The sequence below is a fragment of the Microplitis mediator genome, chromosome 6 (genome assembly GCF_029852145.1).
Source record: "Microplitis mediator isolate UGA2020A chromosome 6, iyMicMedi2.1, whole genome shotgun sequence".
NCBI classification, from domain to species: Eukaryota; Metazoa; Arthropoda; class Insecta; order Hymenoptera; family Braconidae; genus Microplitis; species Microplitis mediator.
The window spans coordinates 2282334-2308202 of record NC_079974.1 but is presented as its reverse complement, the minus strand read 5'-3'; the positions used below and the strand labels follow the sequence as shown (position 1 = coordinate 2308202).

The 25869-nt window shown below is 28.0% G+C and overlaps 1 protein-coding gene across 2 annotated transcripts in view; it reads right to left on the bottom strand.

The window, feature by feature from the left end:
- The window catches only part of LOC130669289 (katanin p80 WD40 repeat-containing subunit B1-like), a 32398-nt gene extending 6653 nt beyond the window's left edge, over positions 1-25745 (bottom strand). Inside the window, exons 1-7 of one of the 2 annotated variants that reach the window (XM_057472077.1) lie at positions 25319-25745; positions 24257-25220; positions 19007-19134; positions 18765-18818; positions 14142-15210; positions 9086-9160; positions 762-881 (exon numbers count right to left, since the gene is read on the bottom strand). In XM_057472077.1, coding sequence (XP_057328060.1) covers positions 762-881; positions 9086-9160; positions 14142-15210; positions 18765-18818; positions 19007-19134; positions 24257-25220; positions 25319-25352 — 2444 coding nt within the window. In that variant the 5' untranslated portion in view covers positions 25353-25745. The remainder of the gene's footprint in view (positions 1-761; positions 882-9085; positions 9161-14141; positions 15211-18764; positions 18819-19006; positions 19135-24256; positions 25221-25318) is intronic. The other variant, XM_057472079.1, reaches the window with a different exon arrangement.
- Positions 25746-25869: the final 124 nt, after the last annotated feature.

Here is a 25869-nt window from a genome sequence, read left to right as displayed (position 1 = left end):
AATCATATATGATCAGACATGGCCAATTTTCATATATGATCATATATGGTCATATATAGCCAAACATGAATTTTTTTTCCCGGGAGTTGCTATGTTGGATCGTACTCAGTCGTATGTAAAAACAACCCATTCCTATTATAACGAGAACTAGTAATGTGCTAAGATTAATTTTTACATATTTTACCCTAGCAGACCTGATTTACCGTAAATCTACCGTAGAATACCGTAAAATTCGAGTAGATTTACCTAAATTACGGTAAACCCACCGTAAATTACGGTAAAACCACCGTAAATTACGGTAAATCCACCGTAATTTACCGTAAATCGGTACTTTACGGTGGATTACCGTAAATTACGGCGGGTATACCGTAAATTTACCGTCGAATACGATAAATCTACCGTAAAAAATTTGGGTGGATTACCGAATTACCGTAATTTACGGTGGATTACCGTATTTCCGTATTTTACGGTAAATCCAACGTAAATTACGGTAAAACCACCATAAATTACGGTAAATCCACCGTAATTTACGGTAAAACCACCGTAATTTACGGTAAATCGGCATTTTACGGTGGATTACCGTAATTTACGGTGCGTTTACCGTCATTTACCGTAATTCGGGTCCGTTAGGGTACGATCATTCTTGTGTAGCACAGTAACCATTCCTATCTATTTTTTTCCGTGTCGGAACTTTTACTACAGTTTTCTTTCCATGTATTGAAGTATCTAAATAAACCTATTACAAAACAATAAAAAGTTACCTTTCTTCTCGAGAAACGTCGACGCCAATGGTATGCAATGGTGCTTCGACATTCGATTTGATCACTGGGCCAAAGTTCCGTAGAATCAACTTCAACGCCGTGCAACCGACCGTCACATACCTACAAGTCAAACAAGTTTTTGTGTTAACTCCTTACTTATAAACAATTTTTAAAGTATACTGTTTATGCCTGGGAAAAATATATTGTCATTGAAATTTTATACCCATGGTATTCTTTGTCTACTAGTCACAGGTAGCCACCCACTGAGTGACGCCTTGTAACTTAGCGGACCTTTATTACACCATAACGATTATAATAAATAACAGGGACACGCGAATGCTCTAATTTGGCTCGCTTAAATTTTGTATACCGATAAAGGGTTTACCCAAAGGCTTAGTCTCGAACTACTGTGACGAATTTTAGTGTCGGCTATAAATTAGATCAATATAAATAATAATAAAATATATACAACTACTTTGTTGCATTGTAGCGATTACTTTATATTTTTTTTTAAATTGCGCACTGTATGTGTATGACTTTATTTCAACAAGTATATAAAATATATATGTAGAATAAGGGCTAGTATATATAAAACATGAAAAAAATTCATCGGTGAAATTTTTTTCTCACGAAGTTAGGGGTCGGGCAATTTAATGTAAATTGCGGAACGAATAAACCATGAAAGTAACCTTGTAGTTATGCAAACTCGACATACAAAACTGTCATGTTAATATGTTTGTATGATAACTCAATACATAAATTGATTAAAATATTATAGTTAAAAACTGAAACAATAATAATTTATGTAATTTTGAAAAATTTAATGACACAATAAGAAATATTGTGTATTTGTTAAAAACGGCGCGTGTTAAATTTTTTGTGTTAAACTAACAAATTTCGCTAGGTTACTTCACAATTTTTAACTGATCTACTATTTAACACTTTAAAAGTGTTAACAAGTACAAAATTTCGAATTAACAGAATTTATTAAGTGCTACTCCGGGAAAAAAATTTTTATATAATCATATGAAATTATGTATAATTTTATGTGTGCCTGAGGATCCGAACGTTTTTCGCTCAATGAAAACGGAAAAACCTATGTAATTTAACTGCTTAAGAAGTAGTTGAAAAATGTTCCGATCTTCAGGCTTATGAATTTATATAGTTTTATATAATAATGTATAACTTTTTACATGAAATTACACATCATTTTATATGAAAATATTAAATCTAATATAATTAATTACATAAAACTATATATAAAATAGTATATAATTGCTACACAGAAAAAACAGATATCTTGAGTCAAGAAAGTATTTTTGAAGACAAACGTTTTCGGGAATCAAGTCAAGATTTTCTTGAGCCAAGAGAATTCGTCTTGGTTGGAGAAGATTTCTACTTTATCTGAGAAAATTTAGGTCTCTAAAAAAATTTTCTTGAATCAAGAATATTTACCTTCAGTCGAGAATTTTTTTTTTGTGTGTACTGTCTTATTTTATATTATTATATAAAATCACATATAATTTCGTATAAATATATAATTTTATATATCGCGTGCGAAATGCCAAAAGGGCATAAAAAATTTTTTTTTTGCTAATCACTTTGCAAACATATTCTAAGCTTCAAACTGAGATAAAAAATTCCAAAGGCAAAAGGGCGTATGTCTCAAATTATATACCCTTTTGGCTTTAAGAACTTAAACATTTTGTGATCTAAAGCCAAAAGGGCGTAAAATTTTTTTTTTTCTAATCGCCTGTCAAACATATTCTAAGCTGGAAAATGGAAAAAAAATGTCGAAGCCCGAAAAGCGTAATGTTCATTTAATCGGATTTTATTACAAAATAAATATTTAATTTTAAAGCTTCAGAAAATGAATCATAATTTTAATTGAAATTGAAAAAACTATGAAATACTATTCACTACTGAGGCGCGAAATCTCAAAAGGTTTGAATATATATTTTATCGCATGGTAATCATTTTTCAAATCAATCAAACGTTTTGAGTTTTTTTATGTTATAAGCGTTTGAAGAAGTTCATTTTTCTTTATTTGAATCACACGAAATAGCTTTAGAAAGAGTGTAGAAGAAATTAGGTGATTTTCAAAAATTCATGTACTTGAAGATATGAACGTTTTTCGTGGAAGGACAATAAAAAAACAAAATTACACGAATTTTTTTCATTTTGATTGCGTGAAAAACGTTTCGATTTTTAGGTATATAAAAATTACACATAGAGTCAAATAAAAATGAAAAAAACCCACTTTGCCCCTTTACCCATGTAGGAAAAACATTATTTACAACGGGGTCAATCTTGGCACAATATTGGGCTGCCCAGTCTCGTCTTATCAACTTTGGCCCAAGGTCTAGCCCATACTTAACTACCAAATCTTGGTTAGAATTCTACAGTTCAATTTTTCACTTTTCATATTCATTCTGATATTCCTTCATTGATATAGCATTATTTTCATGTTTTGCAACAAAAAATAATTTTTTTTTATACACCCTATTGGCTGTAAGACATAATTTTTTTAAACCCAAAATATTTTTTTTTTATTAATCCTGACATTTTAAACGATTTTGAATTCAATGGCAAAAAAAATTTTTTTTTATACATCTTTTTGGCATAAAACCCTATCTAACTGCTGTAGTACGCCCCTTTGGCATTTCACACGCGATATATCCTAGACTTATTTGTACAATACGTCATTACGGAGATGTAAAATTCCAAACTTAAAATTATTTTTTTCCCATGTTGTTATTTAAATAGGAAATAGAAAATCGCAATCAGAGAGTACATAATATTAATGTTAAGGGCTCAAATTTTAACGTGTCTTTTTTTATCCTACTGAAACTTTTAAGTGTGTCCTCGATAAAAAAAAAGTAGTCGATTTTTTTGAATCAGTCTAAGGTATATACATTATACATGTATATATAAAATGAAACCCACAAATAATTTTTATAACAGCTGCTCAACGGTTAGCAATTAGTTGAATTCACTTTTACGGTATGACATGGACAGGTAATTTGTAATTTAGTTTGACGCTTACGTACATGGTTAAAGACCAATTTTCAGCTTGGCTGATTTCAGAGTAAGCTAAATATGCTTTACTGTTTTTTTTCTTTACGAATGATTATTTAACTGTAATAATAATTTTTTTTTCTTTTAATTATTGAATAACTTAATTTTCAACTTCATTATATAAATTATCGATACAAAATTATTTACTAATACCATCCCGCATGAAAAAACTTTATATGTGAAAACATATATGATAGAATATATGAATATTATAATGTGATATATTGTTCAATATATAAAATAATATTTATATTTTTGCCGTATTAATATATGATAATATATTGAAAAAAAATATATTGCTAGAATATATTATCAATATATTTATCAATATATGACTTTTTATGTATGTTTTACATATATATTTTAATATATCTTTTTTATATTGATATATTATATTGAAAGTAGTATATTAATTAATATATAGTATTTTTTATATTTTTTATATATGTTTTCCAATATATTGCGAAATATATGGTTTCCAATATATTTTAAAATATATGGCACTTTTTTTACTTTTTTTAGGTTATTGCCAGTAAATATTAGGTCAATGAAAAGAAGGAGAAAAAATAATAAATTTGACTTTTTTTTGTGGAATTGTGTAGAAATTGAAAAAGTATATTGAAAAAATAAAATTTTCAATATATAGCGAAAAATATAAGTTTTAATATACTGGAAAAATATAATTCCAATATACCGCGAACCATATATTTAATCATATAAATTCTTTCATATATAATCAATTATATAGAGACTATATACCACTAATTATATGAGTCAAAATATATGGATATATATATCAAGTTTATTATATTATACTTATAAATTATATATATACTATCCATATATGATAAGAATATATTGAGCATTATATGAGATAATATATATAGAAAAATACAAAACATTATATACAAGTAAATATATTATGATAAATATATAATCCAATATATGTAAAAAACATATATTTTTCAATATAGATATTTTTGCCGCTATATATTTATCACATATTCACCATATATTTTTTTATATACTTTTAACAATATATAGATTTTCCATGCGGGATGTATGGTTAGACGAAAGAATATTTTTATAAAAAATAAAATTACTACCGTCAGGTCAGTAAGATTAGTAACAGATTACTTTTGAGACAACTCAGCATGTTTGAATTTAAAATTTAAACCAAATACAAGAAATGATTGATGTTATTGATAGAAAATAATATAACAGTAAAAATGATATCAAGTCTCTTAATATTCAAAATGTCCATAATTGAATTTCAACATACAAATATGCACGTGCTTGTTGTCTATCGTGTGACGAGTAATCCTTTTGAAAATTTAAAAAAAAAGTATCAACATATGTGCGCAACTCGTGTGCCCTTTAAAATTTCAATCCACTATTCAACAATAGATACACGTCAGAAGATCTCTATATATAAATTTGCATCTGCTACTGTTCTCTTATTGTCTTGGCTAATTTTCCACCAACCCTACATTCTCTATTTAAGCAACGGTGTTGAGTTCTAAATATTAAATTAGCTTTTCCTATTTACAAAAGTACGAGCAGAAAAGTTTTACTCCAGTAAAAAGACTACGAATGAATTCATTTGTATAAGGATTTACGTGCACATGCAAGTTCATTGTATTGAAAATGTGAACAATAAGAATATTTTTTGAATCTCTTACGACAATAGTTTTTTATCAATAAATGTAAGAAGCGGCTATGGAATAATTATTCACAATATTTTATATAAACAAAATAAAAACTAAGGTAGAAGACCCAGTTATTGACCCTGGCCCAGTTTCTGAGCTTTTCAACTTTTTTCTTACTATAACTTTAAAAAGAAAATCAATTTTTTCTTAATTTATTGCAATTTATTCTAAGCCTAATTAATGGCAATTTAAAAAACAGAAAATATTAACTGGATGAAAACCAATATTTTAGCCTTAAGAGGCTGAGGAAGCCATTTTTTAAGTAGAGTCTAAACAGTTTACGTTAGAAGGTACGACGATTGAATCTGAGCACTAATTATCATGTAAGTCAAAGAATTTAACTAAAAATAGATGGATAGATCAGTATTTAATTGAAATTTATTTTAATACGTTTATAAAACATATTAAAATGAGTTTTGTTGTTCAAATTTGAGGGTCAATATCTAGGCTCAATTTTAAAGGTATGGTGGAGTTGTTGAGCCTAAAATTATAACTTACTGCGAGCGAGGTTATCTGTTTAATTACATGTCTATAAAATGCAAAAATAGCAATATTTATAATTTTCTTAAATTATTTTCTACTATTATTCACAATACAGTGATAAATTAAAATTTAATATTCATTTTTAAAAATAAAAGATCATAATTAGATCTTGAAAGTACATATTCTTGGAGGGATAAAATTATTGTAAAAATGATGTCAATTTCGATAGTATTTAAATTATTATGACTCTTTTAGTTGAATAATATTTTTATTATGACAAAATTAATTTTTTCATTGTTTTTTTATTCAAGAGTTTAAAAAAAAGACAACGAGCTACGATGAAAAATAATGAAAACAGGCGCTAGTTAAAGTGACTTTAATTATTCATATTTTAAATATTGGAAAATTATGTTTTTGTTATAATAAATATTTAATTTATTTATCTAAATAATAGTTTTAGTTTATTGAAACTTGGTAAGTACTTCATAACCTAATCATGGTTTGTGTAATTTGAGGGTCAGAAACTAGGCCACTGTGAGGTCCAGAAACTGCGACCTGAAAAGTTCTTAGGGTCAGAAACTAAGTCTCTGAATGTCAATTTTTAAAACGTCAATTTAAATTATTAATTGAATTCAAATAATTATTTTACGCGCATGACTATATTTGACAAATCATAAACTAGTCGATAGAATTATTATTTTTCTCATTAAATTAAGTCTTATATTAATTATTATAATATAACCCCAACCGGTACTCTAAAAAGATTAGAAACTGGGCCCCTTACCTTATATTATAAAAAAATTGTCTTAAAATAACGTCAGGATTTTTTAAAATTCTCTATTAAACTAGTAAGATATTCAAGTAATATTGCAAAACATGGTACCGTAAAATATCAGATTGTAATTTTAGCATCTCCACTTTCTCTTTATTTCAATAGTATCATAAAGAAAAAGAAAATAATGAGTTTGTGGGTAAGATATAACAACCAAACCGCTAGCAAGATGCGCTTAGAATTTTGTGGTCTCACAATTCTCAAGTTATCTACATCGTGATGCATGTATATAATATAAATTTAAAAAATGTTGGAAAACCCAAAAGTGCACACCTCAATTACTCATGATAATAATTAATATTGTATTTTTCTATTATTACTTTGATTATATTATTATTTTAATCACTTTTTCACATAATTAATTTTTATTCAACTTTTAACTTATTCATCTTATTATTTATTTTTAGTTCTTTCTTTCAGTTTAATTTTAATTATTTAAAATTTTTTTTAAATGTTCCGCCTTTTTTCGTAGATGTCACTTTTTATTGTTTAATCCTACTGTCACACTAGCGCTGCTACCAGTAGTTAGTGAAGGAAAAATAAGAAAAAATAAAAAATGGCAGCTAAATTTTTCATGAATTTACCGGTTTCAAGTTTTTTATTAATTACAATTAAACAAAAAGGATTTAGATAGTGATTCTCAACAGGGTTCTTGCGACAGTAAATACAAGGCTAATAAAAAAAAATTATGCCAACTCATTATATTTTTCGAAAGTTATCGTGATTCCGAAGATTCGTACAAGACAATTGACAGGATTACCTGCGTTAATATCCGCGGACAAAATATCCGCGACAAAATATCCTCAAAGAATATAAATTATATAAGCCTATACGCTTGAAATAGTACTGTGCCTTTTTATCAGGTTATATTTGTGTATAATTATAAAATATTTAAACCCATGCACTTGCAATAGTGCTATAACATTTCAAAGAAAATCATAGATTTAACTTTAGATGATGCAACACTATTAAATTAATCAATGGCGCCAAAATTCAAATTTCGAAAATCACAAATTCTACATGAATAATTTTTAAGTTACTTATGGACTGAATATTGCAATGGGGTTCCGTTTTTGTCAAACTTGACCCAGAGGGCAGCATTACCGCTCATTCGGTGGCGCGCAAAAATTTAACGTTAAAAATAATTTCTTAACTTATCTAACAATATAGATACAAATAATAATAAATATTTTACATGTAATGTTGCACAGTTAAAAGAAGATAACTCAACTATTTATTTACCTGTGTAATAACTTTCATTTTTTTCAACAATAACATCCTTCGCGAAATGGTTAAGACATAACCTCGACGATTTCGAAGACCGAAAATTTACATTTATAGTCTTTTCCCAAAGGGCCCGACATTTTCCATCATTGTAAAAAGTGAAAGTTGCTTTTCCTTTACAAAAAGGGACAAAACACTTAACTATATTCTGTATAATTTTTTAATTTTTCTGATATCAAATATAAATGATAATCAGGCGACACTTGTAGCTACTCCAAAACACATATGTAAGAGACTAATATACTGTATATTTATTATGGTCTGACATTTATATTATTTACCGAAAAGATCATATAATTGATTGTAAATTTGAAAATTTTTTGGGTTTTTTTTTCCTAAATCACTCTAGAACAAATTTTTTGTCTTTTTAAATTTGACATTTAAAAATGTGCGCTCGGCTAAATTCGCGATTATGCTGCTCTCAAGCGGAGGAGTTTGGCAAAACGGAACCCCATTAGTATTAAATATTTATTTAATAATACATATTCTTTAAACTAAAAGAAAATTTTTTTTAGTTAAAATATTTTTTTTATATTTTCAATTTTTTCAAATGATTTCGTTATAAAAATATTTAATCTTTAGGATATTTTATCCAGGTATATTTAGTCCAAAGATAATTTGTCGCGGGGATATTTTGTCGTCGGATATTTTCGAGTGTCACCAATTGACAGCACTGATTTCTTGGATTAAAATGATTTATTTTAAATCAATGAAATAATAAATCGACTTAATACCGGGTCAAAATTATTCCTCACCAAATTGTCTTAGTACTAGTATACAATTTTACCCGTTTTAGTGTAATCAAATAAGTGCAGAGATGATTTAGTGTGAGTGAATTCATCGGGAAAATAATTTTGATCGTGAGACAAACAGCTCGTTTGCGCTTGAGGTGTGCAATAAAATATGATTTTTTGTTTTAAAATAATAATTTTACTTACATTTCATATTTGCTCTGGAGTAGTTCAGCAATCGGCCTGAGTAGCAAATTGCAAACATCCAAATTCCAAATTGTCCTAAACAAATTAAAAACATATATGATAAGGCGTTTGTTTTTGTTATTACTTAATTTAAAATTTTTTAAATTCTAAGAAAACGAATACTCGTATAATAATCTGCGAAGTATATGAATAAAATACATATATTTTCATCGTTTACTAAAATAAATTACTAGTTTTTTAGGATGAAAATTTGTGTTTGATATATTATAGAGTTACCCAAAGTACAAATTATTACTTATAGTAAAAATAACCCAAAAATTTTAGGTAACGGTGGGACAGCTCGATATTCTTGAGAAGTAAATTCTCTTAAAGTAAAATATTCTATGGAATAGTTTTTCTGTTAACTAAAAATTGTAATAAATATCCATTAGACTGGGCCAAAAAAATTGACTATTTTTTTTTTCTTAGTTATATCGAGAATATTATTCAGAATGACAAAAAAAAAATTTCATGAAAGTTTGAGCCCTTAATATTAATTTTAAGAGGTCTATCATCGCTATTTTTAATTTTAATTTATAATTTTATGTTTTACGTCAGAATTGCTAAAACATTGGAGTAAAAAAAATTCATTTCCACTTATTCTTATGTAAAATTGAATTCCCTACAAAAAAGGTGTGATTGAAAATTTTCGTCAGACAAGCCGTTTCCGATTAATTAAGCTTAATAAAGTGATATATTTTTTCGATTTAACATTTTTACTTTTCAATTTTGTAACTGACGAATCAATAAATATCTAATAAAGACCAAGACAGATTTTCGAAGGAAATTTAATGCTCTACAAAAAAGGTCTCTTAACATTTTTTGCTAAATTCACTCCTTCGAAAGTTATTCAAGGTTGAATTTGAGTCAAAATGATTTCCATAATGTGAATAACTTTCGAAGGAGTGAATTTAGCAAAAAATGTTAAGAGACCTTTTTTGTAGAGCATTAAATTTCCTTTGAAAATCGGTCATGGTCTTTATTAGATATTTATTGATTCGTCAGTTACAAAATTCAAAAGTAAAAATGTTAAATCGAAAAAATATATCACTTTATTAAGCTTAATTAATCGGAAACGGCTTGTCCGACGAAAATTTTCAATCAGACCTTTTTCGTAGGGAATTTAATTTTACATAAGAATAACTAGAAATGATTTTTTTTACTCCAATGTTTTAGCAATTCCGACGTAAAACATCAAATTATGAATTAAAATTAAAAATAGCGATGATAGACCTCTTAAAATTAATATCAAGGGCTCAAACTTTCATGAAATTTTTTTTTTGTCATTCTGAATAATATTCTCGATATAACTAAGAAAAAAAAAATAGTCAATTTTTTTGGCCCAGTCTAATATCCATGGTACAAAAATCGTCTCTGGAAAGATCTGCCTTCTGAAATAATGCAGTCAAATAGTCTTGAGGTTTTAAAAAAAGAAAAGTTTCATCACTTATTAAGTTCAAATTTAAATAAAAAGAAAAAAGAAAACAATAACTTTTGTAAAATAAGAGATCAAACTTTCTAAATATGAATTAGTGATTTTTCACTAATTTCAAGTGAATATTCACTAATTGTCAATACTACAATCGTACCACGCAGAATTAGTAAATATTCACTAAATGAATATGTGAATATTAGAATTCACTGATTTGATAAGTGAATATGAGAATCCACTAAATTGAAAAGTGAATATGGGAACCCACTGATTTCATCGGTGAAAAAAAATATTATATTGCGAAAAAAAATATAAGACACTTGTAATTAGATCCGAAATATGATCAATGGATTAGAATCATTACTTAGAGGAAGTATACATGATTTTGATTGATGAAAAAAATCCCGGTGACTGCTGGGCTCGAACCTGCATCCTTCCGATTCAAAGTCTTTGATGCTATCCACTGCGCTGACCTACGCATGTGATCGCGTGAATGTAAATAGTATATTCGTTATGATACCAAACAATAACTGATGAAGAAATAAAAAATCCGTGATGTTATGATTGACGTACTCTTCATATAAATATATTATTGTTCTGTACTTCTATTTTTCTTTATTTTGAAAGTTTTTTATTAAAATTTTTAAAAATAGTACCATAATTATTAATTATATTTATATCTAGTAAAATATTTAATTATTTGCTGGTTAAAGTTACTAGTGAAATTGTGAAATTCACAAATTAAGAAGTGAATAACAGTTTCACTTGTAGAAATTATGAAAATATCGCTAGTTCAGTAGTGAAAATCACTAATTTACAAGTGAAAATTATAGTAATAAATTTATTAGTGAGAATTCACTAACTTGTTATTTAAATACACTGATTATGAAGTGAATACTGCTTCACTAACGTAATTAATGAAATTTCCACTAATTCATGTTTAGAGAGTAAATCAGCTTTATAGTTTGATTTTACAGTATAAGTTAAATCATCTGTTGTCATTACCTCACTATTGCACGCCTCGGAAGCGAAGCGGAGAGGTTGTGCTTTATAACCGACCTGTTAAGGTCACACGATTTCCACTCATCAAAGTGCATATATTTTTTTTCTATTACTCTTACACATTATGAAAAGCACATCAATATAAAGCTGAAACACTAATAAATAATCCTGATACTTTCTTTAATTTGTCTAATATGTATTAATATAAAAAAAAGTTCATTAAAAAAAATTTATCGTGGACGTCCATTAGTCTGTGGTTCAAAAAAACGGTATGGTACGGATATCTCGAGAACGACTTGACGAAACTACTTAATTTTTTTTTCAAAATTTTCAGAAATAAGCAAAGAAGGTTCCTTTCGAAAATCACTACTGTAGGCCTTCTCGTTTTTTTAAAAATAAATCATTACGGTTAAAACCGGCAATCTTACATGTAAACAAACACACACTGCCGCCATTTTTCATTAGGAATGTTCTCCTTATTTTTTTTTTTTACTTTTATTACCGTATATTTACCATGGAAATTTCTATGGGAAAAGAGCGGGATATTCAATTTTATTCGAAATTTAACTTTTAAAAAAAAACATAACATGAGCGTTCGAGGCGTGCACTTTTGGATTTTCCAAATTTTTTTTGTGACTTTAGCTAATAAAATAACTTTTGTAAAAATTAAATTAATGTATAAAATTGTCATTTAGCCTGTGCCTTGGCATAAAAATTAATGAATAAAAAAAAATAATAAAATAAAATATAAAGTTAATATTTTTTTGTACCGTCACTGACAACCAAAAAGTGTTGAATTCACTTCTCGTATTGCCTGAATTTCGTGGTAAAACTTTAATACAAATAAATTTCATCACAAAATTGTCTGTGTTAGAAAAATACCACAGATATTTTGTGGACCGTTTCTAACACACAGATGATGTCGATTTTAACACAAAAGTTTTTAGTATGCACGATTTTTTTTTATCAGTAAAAATCACTCAGGTGTTAATTGAAATGAAGCTCTGCATATTTACTGAAGTATGCAAAGTGCATGACATTGAACGACAGTAAAAAAAAAAATTTTGCATATTATCTGTAAATGATTCTGTCACACAAACTTGTAAATATAAATACTTTCCGAAATTATTTAAAATAGTCAATAAGGTAAGGGGCCCAGTTTCTGACCTATTCGAAGTGCCTGTTGAGGTTATACTATAATAATTGATGCAAAATTTAATTTAATGAGAAAAATAATAATTCTATCGACTAGTTTATGATTTTTCAAATAAAGTCATGCGCGTAAAATAATTATTTGAATTTAATTAATAATTTAAATTGACGTTTTAAAAATTGACATTCAGAGACTTAGTTTCTGACCCCCAGAACTTTTCAGGTCGCAGTTTCTGGCCCTCACAGTGGCCTAGTTTCTGACCCTCAAATTACACAAACCATGAGTAGGTTATGAAGTCCTTACCAAGTTTCAATAAACTAAAATTATTATTTAGATAAATAAATTAAATATTTATTATAACAAAAACATAATTTTTCAATATTTAAAATATAAATAATTAAAGTCACTTTAGCTAGCGCCTGTTCTCATTATTTTTCATCGTAGCTCGTTGTCTTTTTTTTTAAACTCTTGAATAAAAAAACAATAAAAAAATTAATTTTGTCATAATAAAAATATTATTCAACTAAAAGAGTCATAACAATTTAAATACTATCGAAATTGACATCATTTTTACAATAATTTTATCCCTCCAAGAATATGTACTTTCAAGATCTAATTATGATCTTTTATTTTTGAAAATGAATATTAAATGTTAATTTATCACTGTATTGTGAATAATAGTAGAAAATAATTTAAGAAAATTATAAATATTGCTATTTTTATATTTTATAGACATGTAATTAAACAGATAACTTCGCTCGCAGTAAGTTATAATTTTAGGGTCAACAACTCCACCATACCTTTAAAATTGAGCCTAGTTATTGACCTCAAATTTAAACAACAAAACTCATTTTAAAATGGTTTATAAATGTATTAAAATAAATTTTAATTAAATACTGATCTATCCATCTATTTTTAGTTAAATTTTTTGACTTACATGATAATTAGTGCTCAGATTCAATCGTCGTACCTCCTGACGTAAACTGTTTAGACTCTACTTAAAAAACGGCTTCCTCAGCCACTTATGGCTAAAATATTTGTTTTTATTCAGTTAATATTTTCTATGTTTTTTAAATTGCCATTAATTAGGCTCAGAATAAATTCCAATAAATTAAGAAAAAATTGATTTTCTCTTTAAAGTTATAGTTATTCAAGTAAGTAAGAAAAAAGTTGAAAAGGTCAGAAACTGGGTCTTTTACCTTAATTGTCGAATAGTTTAATTTACAAACTTAATTCTAAAGCAACATTCTTAAATTTTTATAATGCATTAATTTCTCCATGACGCTTGTCGATGTAAAATACCACGAAAAATTTTTTAAAAAACAAAAATCAAGATCATAAGAAATTTCCTTAAGTCAGATAGGGAATTTCACTATCAAGTAATTCGGAATAAAATTAAAAGATTGAAATAATCTAAATGCACAACTTACGGTTTTAAATTGAGGGCTCCTAGGAGATCAACAATGACAGATAAGTCGTTCATTCTGACTGCAGAATCAATAGCAGACTTGACATCTTTACTATGCCAGAGTGAGTAAATAATTTGAAGAGCTCTTTGACGATTCGTCAAGATCGTCATCATGGAGTCATGTCCTCTCGTCACACTGCTGATTACTTCAACCTCAGACATTTCAGTTAATCTCTGATTGTACCCAAGTCTTTCTGACCCAACATAAGAGTTCGGTAAAAAGTCTCCCACCTCTAAACCGATCGGTTTATCCGGAATAATTGGCACGAATTCATCTTTCTCAATCGTTTCGACAGGCCTTGGCTGTGGTGTTCTTATATCTACTTTAAGACTTGGGGTAACTTGAGCACGATTATTTTTCTTAACAACTGACAGATTTCTGGCTGACAATGGTCCGGAGTTGATAAAATTACGGGCCATTGAATTCGATCGCATTTGCCCAGTATTTGGTCGATTCAATGCTGGATCCGAAGGACTGTGTCTTATACTAGTGTTTATTTTAACTGGGAAATCACTTTCGTAACCGTGTTCGCTGTCCTGACAGCTATTTTGTCGTTTGAAAAAATGTTTCGGAGAATCTGGACTCGGCGCACGACTTTTAGATTTTCCGTTGCCTCCGACAACTGGAGCAACTGCTGCCATTGGAGCGACTCGAGATGTCAGCGTAGAATTCGATCTTTGAGGTCCCATAGGTTGATTTATATTTGAGTTGGATATTGATTTTTTTCCAATAAACGGAGTAATACTTTGCCTCAGCGGTGGAATTTTCGCGCAGTTGTTAACATTTTTACCACTACTATTATTTACAGACTGGGAATTTAATTTAACTTGACTGTTTGAATGCATCAAGTGTCTCTGAACTGGCGGTGATGATTTTATACTATTTCGGACAGATACAGGCTTTGTGAACAATAATGGAGGCTGCATGGAAACTGAAGGAGTTAAATTGTCTTCGACATTTAACTTTTCTGTTGTGTGTAAATTCGTCATTGAAGTACTGAGGTTTTGAATGATTTGTGGCTGTGCCGGATCTGGAAAATAAATATGGATCCAGTCACTTGTACACATAAATTCGTGAATATTTCATAGATAAATTTAAAAACCCTTTTTTACAATCATCAATACCATTGGCTACGTATTAAGTACAATAAACAAATAACATTACACAGAGAAAAAATATATATTTTCAAGGAAAAATTATTTACTTAAGTATTTTAGTTACTTAGTGCCGAGAAGTTATTTTCTTCAATCAATTTGATTAATAATTTTATACAAGTATTTTATTTATTTGCTAAATACTGAAAAAAGAATTTTGTTTTATCAAAAAAATATTATTATCACAGTAAAAAATATTGTGTATCTGTGTTAAAAACGGTCCGTGTTAAATTTTTTGTGTTGATTATTTTGTGTCAAATCAACACACTTTTCTGTGTTACTTTAAAACTTTTAATCCATTCGCTATTCAACACTTTAAAAGTGTTTCCTAGGACAAAAATTGAAATTATCAACATTCATTAAGTGTTACTTTGAAATCAACACAAAAAATTGTTGAAGCGACAGTTGAAATGTGTTAAAAAAAATATCTTTCTTCTATTCACGCGGGAAGCGCCATTAAGCATCAATTCTGCTTGGTTATTAGTTATTATTTTTGTGACATTGCTGTTATTTATTTTCAATTGGACATAAAAAAATAAAGTTGACTAAGTTCATGATTCGCATAGTTTAAAACAAAAAAAAAACATTCAAAAAATTGCATCTGTAGCTTTTTTATTTTTCATTTTTTTTTTTTTTTGTAATTAATTTGTTCAAAAAAAAAATCGAAAGTCGTTAACTGTCTGCTAAATTTCGGATCATGTTTACTGTCACAAAATAGTTCAATGTTAAATAATAATTATTGACACTTTTGATAACAAAAATAATCCATAGTACAAAAATAAAGTGTAAAAGTTAACATTTTTCTTGTGTTGCCATCAACATTTAAAAACTGTGGAAGTTACTTCTCAAATTATTCGAATTTTGTGTTGAAATTTTAACACAAATTTTGTGTTGAAGTTCAACACAAATAGTCTGCGTTGAAAAATAACACAAATATTGTGTGGATCGTTTTTAACACACAGATTGTGTTGATTTTAACACAATATTTTTTACTGTAAAATCATATCTTTCTTCGATTCTTTTTTTTTATTTAACCAAATAATTGCTTTATTGAAGCTTTTAATTGCAATAAATTTGAGAAGGTATCAACTAAATTGAAGAAAATATTTGCTTGTCTTAAGTAATCGATGCTTCTAGGAATTTATTACTAAAGTGAAGCAATAGTTGTCTTAAAATAACAACTATCAATTTCATTTTATAAAAAAATTACTTAATTTGAGTATTGATAGAAACAAGAAAAATGCTGTTAAAGTTTGAGTTCTTAATATTAAAATTAACAACCGCCACATCGCAACTTTTGATTTCCTATTTGAATAACATGGGAAATTTTTTTTAAAGTTTGGAATTTTATCACTCATTAGATAATGAGTATATCGCAAAAATCAATAGATATTTTTGTTGCAAATTGAACGCTCTACAAAACAGGTCTCTTATTAGTTTTCGATAAATTCAATTCCTCAAAAGTTATTCAAGGTCAAAGTTGAATTTATAATAAATTTTGGTATTATTTGACTTTTTCGGGGAAACTATCAAACTTATTGTAAAATGTTGCAGGACCTTTTTTGTAGATCATTTTATTTTCCACAACTTATCTCCTACATATTTTTCAAAATTCCTGATAGCTCTCTAGTTATTTGCATTTAAATGTCAATTTATTTCAAGAAATCGTAATCTGGCCGATTTTAATTAATTACTTTTAAATGCAAATAAGTAAAGAACTTTCAAAAATTTCGGCAATTTTGTAGGAGATAACTTGCGCGGAATAAAATGATCTACAAAAAAGGTCCTATAAAATTTTGTGATAAGTCTGATAATTTCGCCGGAAAAGTCAAATAATTCTAAAATTTACTATGAATTAAACTTTGACTTTGAATAAATTTTAAATAATCTATATTATTAAGAGAATAAGAAACATTTTGTTCCCGCCATATCTACATGATAGAATTAGTTAATGTTATTGAAATTGGTATCATTAGATAGGTCTTGACTTGAATTTGTGCCTTTTCATAATTTAAACTCTTTTTAATTACCAAGTATTGAGATAAATAGATTTATCTATATCACCCGTGTAAAAAAAATTCGTCCCAAAAAGATTCCAAAAAAGTTCCGCATGTGGAACTTCCAAAAATGAGACAGATTAGAACTTCAAATAGAACTTTTTTGGAACGTTACTAATTTCGATGGTAAAAAAAAAGTTTTTATGAGCAAATTTACAGAAAAAAAGGACGTTCTTGGAGCTTTTTTGGAATTTTTTATGGACGTTTTTTTTTGTTCTTATAAAATTCAAAAGTAGTGATTTTTGAACTATTTTGGCATGTTCCTGGAACGTTTTTAGTCTACAAAAGATGCAAATGTAGTGATATTGGAATGTTTTGAAATGCCTGTTTTAGTCCATAAAAAGTCAAAAGTGATGATTCTGGAACTTTTTCGGAATGTCTATATAAAATTCCAAAAACGTCCTTTTTTGACTCTAAATTTGCTCATAAAAACTTTTTTTTTACCATCAAAATTAGTAACGTTCCTAAAAAATTCCATTCGAAGTTCTAATCTGTCTCATGTTTAGAAGTTCCACGTGCGGAACTTTTTTGGAATCTTTTTGGAACGAATTTTTTTTACACGGGCATTCGAATTACATTTAAATTACGCGGGAAAAAAGACGATCGTATTTATTTTCTTTAAATAAATTAATACTTTAATTATTCTGTCTCTAAATATGACTGAATGTCACTGAATATATGGCTATATTATTTATATCGCGTTACTTATTCCAAAATAACAGATTTTTATGCTCCCTTTTGGTTTTAGTGTGCAAAGAAAAAAAAAGGATTCATTGACACAAAAAATCTTTACTCGCCTAAAGAAAATTTTTACTTAACCCAAGAAATTTTTTGCATTGTGAATTGAAAACAAAAATTTATTTAGAACTAGAAAAAATTAATTGGTGCAAGGAATTATTTCTTGACCAAAAAAATCTTTTCTCGCCCCAAGACAATTTTTGTATTTAATTGATAATGCATAAAATTTCTTGGTGCAAATTAAAATTTTTCGCGGCAAGATATCTTTTTATAAATTTAGTAGTGATAGTTGGACAGTCACGTAGTGACTGCAGGTTGCTCGGTAAAATATCTATTGATATTTCCGATACAATGATTCGCTGATAAGTGAAAAATTCCAAACTTTTAAAAAAATTTTCCCATGTTATTTAACTGGAAAATCGAAAATTGAGATGAGGAGACCGTTAATTTTAATTTTACAAGCTCAGATTTTAACAGTATTTCTTCTTCGTTATCTCAAACAATATTTTCGGAATAATTTCCGAAAAATTGCGATACTAGACCCTCTACCATTTCTATATTTCTAAAAGAAACCTAAAAACAAGACAATTAAAGGCACTTTTATTATTTATAATTCATATAAATATTAAACTTACCGAAATCTTGAGGCCTTGCAAAAGCCTCAGGTTCCGGTGGAGGTGTACGAGACACTGAAACATAACATGCAAATCATGCTCATTCACGAAAAAAATCCACAAATAAAATTAAGTAACCAATATTAGCAGTATTAATATTTTCATACAAGTTATCATTTAAAAATCACGTAAAGTCACAAAACAAAACATGAAAAAAGTTACTCTGTTCAACACATGATTATTACTTTAAAATATTTGCTTACGTGAACGACTAGGTTGAAAAATTTCCTGACGATCAGCCAAAGCAGGCAATTCAACATGTGATATTTCGTCATCGGGATCTGATCCTGATTTATTATCACCTTCTTCAATTGTTGTCTTTACATGAGCTCTGGATTTCAAAAGAATTATTTAATTACAATTTGTTATTTATAATATCCATTGTGATTACGTCCAATGATTTAATCATTTAAAGGATTAATGGGTATGTGGACAATAACGCAACACGTAACATTATTGTAAAATTTTGTGACGTTTCTTTTCCTCTTTTATACATCATCAGGGAACTGGAAAACAATTACAATAGTCAGGTAAAAGACCCAGTTATTGACCCTGGCCCAGTTTCTGAGCTTTTCAACTTTTTTCTTACTTACTTAAAAAACTATAACTTTAAAAAGAAAATCAATTTTTTCTTAATTTATTGTAATTTATTCTAAGCCTAATTAATGGCAATTTAAAAAACATAGAAAATATTAACTGAATAAAAACAAATATTTTAGCCATAAGCGGCTGAGGAAGCCATTTTTTAAGTAGAGTCGAAACAGTTTACGTTAGGAGGTACGACGATTGAATCTGTGCACTAATTATCATGTAAGTCAAAAAATTTAACTAAAAATAGATGGATAGATCAATATTTAATTGAAATTTAATTTAATACATTTATAAAACATTTTAAAATGAGTTTTGTTGTTGAAATTTGAGGTCCAATAACTAGGCTCAATTTTAAAGGTATGGTGGTGTTGTTGACTCTAAAATTATAACTTACTGCGAGCGAGATTATCTGTTTAATTACATGTCTATAAAATGTAAAAATAGCAATATTTATAATTTTCTTAAATTATATTCTACTATTATTCACAATACAGTGATAAATTAACATTTAATATTCATTTTTAAAAATAAAAGATCATAATTAGATCTTGAAAGTACATATTCTTGGAGTGATAAAATTATTGTAAAAATAATGTCAATTTCGATAGTATTTAAATTGTTATGACTCTTTTAGTTGAATAATATTTTTATTATGACAAAATTAATTTTTTTATTGTTTTTTTATTCAAGAGTTTAAAAAAAAAGACAACGAGCTACGATGAAAAATAATGAGAACAGGCGCTAGCTAAAGTGACTTTAATTATTTATATTTTAAATATTGAAAAATTATGTTTTTGTTATAATAAACATTTAATTTATTTATCTAAATAATAGTTTTAGTTTATTGAAACTTGGTAAGTACTTCATAACCTAATCATGGTTTGTGTAATTTGAGGGTCAGAAACTAGGCCACTGTGAGGTCCAGAATCTGCGACCTGAAAAGTTCTGAGGGTCAGAAACTAAGTCTCTGAATGTCAATTTTTAAAACGTCAATTTAAATTATTAATTAAATTCAAATAATTATTTTACGCGCATGACTTTATTTGAAAAATCATAAACTAGTCGATAGAATTATTATTTTTCTCATTAAATTAAATCTTACATCAATTATTATAGTATAACGCCAACCGGCACTTTAAAAAAGTCAGAAACTGGGCCCCTTACCTTATATCGTTATAAATAATTAATATGAAATCATAAACATAAATGAATAAAATTCATAAAATTAAATGAACAAAGTTACTAATAATACCTTTACCGCTTCAACAGTACGTTAAATCTAGTACCATAAGATGAACTTTCTCCCACATGTTGGTTAAAGACGTATATATAATTTATACAAATAATTATACCAGAAATAATTTGCAATTATAATGTATGCGCCAATTCAATAACAACATGTGGGGAATAGTACTCTGTGTAAAAAAAGTTCGTTGAAAAATGATTCCAAAAAAGTTGGACATGTAGAACTTTTTTTTATCTTTAGTAATTTTGATAGTAAAAAAAAAAGTTTACCTAAGACTTTATATGAGCGAATTTTGAGTAAAAAAATAACGTTTTTAAAACATATTTTTACTACATTTTACCCTCGTTCAGAAAAGTTCCCATTAGAAACCAATAGCCCCATAAAAATAAAAAAACGTTCATAAAAAATTATAAATTAGAGGTTTTTGAACTTTTTAAAAATTTTTAATGACATTGAATTATGATAAACGTATCAAAATTTTATTAATTAATTTAAAAAAAATTAAAGCGTTAATTGAAAAAAGGACAACGCAGTAGTAATTTCCGAGGTATAGATTAAAAAAAATATTTCTTACAATTTATATCAATTTGTAGTTAAATGAAATGTGTTAAATAAATTTCAGTAAAATCTTCATTTTAATTTTATAATTAGAATTTTCAAATTTTGTAGGCTAAAGTTTATTCAACAATTTCATTTAACTCCTAATTAATAACAGCAGTAAGTAATTTTTTTAAAATTCTATACCTCGGCGAAATTACTTCTACGTTGTCCTTTTTTCAGTTGATTTTAATTTTTTTTAATTAATTAATAAAATTTTCTTCAAAACCATAAATCGCCACATTGACTCCCCAGAAATTTTAGAACAATTTGGTCTTGTCTGCAATAAACCAGGTTTAAGATCATACAGGTTGTTGAGTACAACTCATTCATCAAAAAGCTATGTGCACTAGGGTGGGCCGAAAATCCGCTTTTTTTGAATTTTCATTATTAATACCAATAATATTTTTCTTTGTACAAAAAAAAAATTTTTCGGAAAACAAAAAAAAATTTAGGTCGATATCTTGGGCTCGCCAAATCCCGCTAAAGTTACAAGTGGTTTAAAATTTTTTTTCCAACTTATTTTGATCAAAAATTTAATTTTCTACAAAAAAAGGTCTTATAATAAAATTATGTAAAGTTGATAGTTACCGGGATAATTGCAATTTTGCTCTAAATAATGAAATTTTTCAAGATATTATCACTTTTTCAGAGTAAAATATGAATTTTATGATATAAATTTCATGGGAAATTAAATTTCTTACAAAATTGGCCTTCTGGTAAAAACTTGAAATTTATAGTTATTCAGAAAGTGGCAGTTTTATGTTTAGATAGTCACATTTCTCGTTATTTGGTGGTTTTCACCAAGAATTGCTATTATCTTTGTAACTATCAACTTTAAATAAATGTTTATCAGATCTGTTTTGTAGAAAATTGAATTTCCTATGGAATTTTTATGATAAAATTCATATTTTACCCTGAAAAAGTGATAATATCTTGAAAAATTTCATTATTTAGAGCAAAATTGCAATTATCCCGGTAACTATCAACTTTACATAATTTTATTATAAGACCTTTTTTTGTAGAAAATTAAATTTTTGATCAAAATAAGTTGGAAAAAAAATTTTAAACAACTTGTAACTTTAGCGGGATTTGGCGAGCGTAAGATATCGACCTAAAGTTTTTTTTGTTTTCCGAAAAATTTTTTTTTTGTACAAAGAAAAATATTTTTAGTATTAATAATGAAAATTCAAAAAAAGCGGATTTTCGGCCCACCCTAATGTGCACTATGAACCGAGGAACAGGATAGCGAATTCAGTTAACGAATATTGTGCTTCCATAAATTTTTTTGGTGATTCTTTATCATGTTTTTCAACAAAAATAAAAAATATTGTACCACGTCACTAATATAAAATAGTATATTATGTTATATTATCTTTCTGTACAGTTAATGATTAAACACTACTTCTGTAATAGTTAAATAAGATGAATAAAGTCGATTGGCGTAAATAAATAAATAAATAAATAAATAAAAATTTTGATACGCTTATTACAGTTGAGTCATTGTATATTTTTAAAAAGTAAGAGGTACTGTCTGAGAATGCTCTTGATTGTTTATAAGGATATACTATCGTAATTGTTTGTTAATTGCCTGATGATGTATTGAAGAGAATACGAAACGTCGCAAGATTTAACGTCTTGAGTTGTTGTCCACATACCCGTGTAAAAAAATTTTGTTCATAATGAATTTAAATATAAATTTAATCTCGAAACTCAGATCGTGACACAAATGACTTTCATCGAGAATTTGTATCATCAACTTTAATCACGTAAAAATTATGACAGTAAAATTTAAATCCAAGTGATCCGAAGTTCATTCACTAAATTAATTTTACAATCGAAACTGATTTCTGAATCGATAAATTTGACAAAAGATTTAATCCAGTAAAAAATCAGTCAAGTTTCTATCGAAGTCATCCCAAGTCCAATTCCCAGATGTAATAAATTAATTGTATAATTGGTACTGATTTACAAGACGAAAAGTCGGAGTAAATTTATGATGAAAGAAAGTCATATTTGTGTCACCAGAGTGGCCACAAAGAAATGATTTCAAAATTCCCTGATATTTCCCGGTTGTCCAGTAAAGTTTTTCACATTTTTCCCTGATTTGGAAATTTTATTCGTATCATTTAGATATTCAAAGTTTATATTTTCATTTTTAATAATTAAATTTGATAATTAAATCATACGAGAAACCATAAAAAATGGCAATAAAATAAAGTAATACTGCCTACTTTTGATTATTCGATGGTAAAAATGTATAAGTTAAAATATTTAATAAGAAATTTTATGATTTAAATAAATTCAAAATACACTGGTTACAAAAATTAAGGGATATTGAAAAAATTTCAAATTTTTTAGTAATTTTCAACAGTTTGTAACTCGAAGGAAAATGGTCGTACAATAAAAACAAAAAGTCAAACTGTAGCTTTAAGTGTCTAATTTTCTGATCTGGGTCTTAAAATTTTTTTACTATGCACGGTTCCGGAGCAATCAAAAATCAATCATAATTATCGAAAAAAATTTATTGAAGGTCGAAGACCGTTTTTAAGACGAGCAAAAATTCTGTAAATTTATTTTTCGATAGTTTTCTTAGGATTACTCCGGAACCGCACATAATAAAAATATTTAAAAACCAGATCAGAAAACTAGACACTTGAAACTACAATTTGCCTTTTTTTTTTGTCAGCCTATTGAAAATCATTTAAAAATTTGTAATTTTTTTAATATTCCTTAATTTTTATGACTAGTGTAGAATTGAAAATTTTTTTAATTTTCAACTGTTACAATTTCATTCCCGGATACTTTTCGAAATTCCCTGACATTTTCATAATGTTTCCCGGTTGCATTAAATTCCCTGATAATTCCCGATATTCCCGGCTTTCCTGGATCATGGCCACCCTGGTGCAGTTCTGAGTTTCGTCATGAAGTTCAGAACTAAATTAATTATGAAAGAAAATTGTTTTTTACACGGGTACCCGTGAACTTTTTAAATGATTATGGATAAGAGTAGACTTACACTTTTTTTTTTAAATTGTCTTTCGTGAAGCTCTTTCTCGAAGGATTTCCATGAGCGAATGGTGACGATTCAGAAAAATTAGTAGGAGACGTTATTTGATTTAAATCACAAACAAATAGCTTAACATTTGAACCATTAAAACTTGCGGCAAACAGCTGAGTCTGTGCAATAGCAATATCTTGAACTTTACCCCAACTAGTTGTCACAGTGTCCAGTGTTCGTGCTGGTTCCCAACGGTGTACTTCCAAAAGATCTTGAGTCCCAGTATATAAACACTCCCCGTCTTGACTAAAATGAAGACATCTTATTGCTGATACATTTTGCACTGAAGATACCAATTTAAATGATTCCAAGTCCCAGAAATGAACCGTCTTGTCCATACCCCCACTGGCAAGTAAAAATTCATGAGGGTGAAACTCGACTGTTGTCGCAGCTTCTTTGTGCTCTGAAAATTCTTTCAGTAGTTTTCCTACTCTTAGGTCCCATAACTTGACAATTCCTTCTTCTCCTGCACTAGCGATCCATTGACCATCGGGACTAAATTTTAAACTATTGACTGTTTTAGCGTGACCTGTGTATGTAAAAACGCAGCCTTGTTTTCTAATATCCCACAATTTAATCCCAGTATCCACACTTCCTGATGTCAATAATTCACCATACGGATGAAAATCCATGCACTTTATTCCACCTTTGTGTCCTATAAATGTCCTGGTCAACTTCGTACGATTCAGATCCCATATTTTTAAAGCTCCAGAATGAGAACCAGAACAAACAGTATCTTCAGCTTGCCCAAATCTTACACATTCGATAGCGGTAGTATGACCACTTAGACTAATTATACAATCTGGCTTTCCAACTGCCCACAAGTTAACCTGTTTGTCATCACCACCAGTTACTAAAACTCGTCCTGATTTGTGACCAAGTGCAAGACACTTAACATTTGAATTATGGGCAGTAAAATCCTCTAAAATATAAATATTAGATAATTAAAAATATAAAATGTATATCTATATATATGTATATCGACAATTATGTAAATAGAAACGATAAATTTTAACTTACCGAGTTTCCAAGATTTTTGAGTTGACGTCGCCATTCTGGTAAATTTAAATTTTTATTCTGCACAAAAACTTATTCGGGAGAAACAAGTCTGTAAATGAATAATTTTTCTTTTGAAAAATTTTGCTGCAACATAATTTAATATTTAAATAAATATACTGGGAATTTAAATCAGACAAAACGAAAACATCGTGGGAGCAACAACTCGTTAATTAAAATCTCGTTATTTAAATTCGTTGGATTTAAAACAAACTCAGAGTAATTGTTCTTCTTTGTTGCATTTCATTTCTCAGATCTGCCCATTCGTGGATAGCGCGAAGTCAAGTGACGTGTTGATAGAATTGAGAAAATATCCAATGGAACCTTATACTTGAGATTGCTTGAGATCCTGAGAAATCTCGATCACAAAAGCATCAGACCCGAGTCCCGAGTGTTTTACTACAGGTACAGATCACAAATAGAAACCGAAAACACCCGAAGATTATTTTATTACTGTCTCGGGTATACTTCGGACTTTAACTCGAAAGTTGGTTTGAAATTTACCCGCCGGGCGG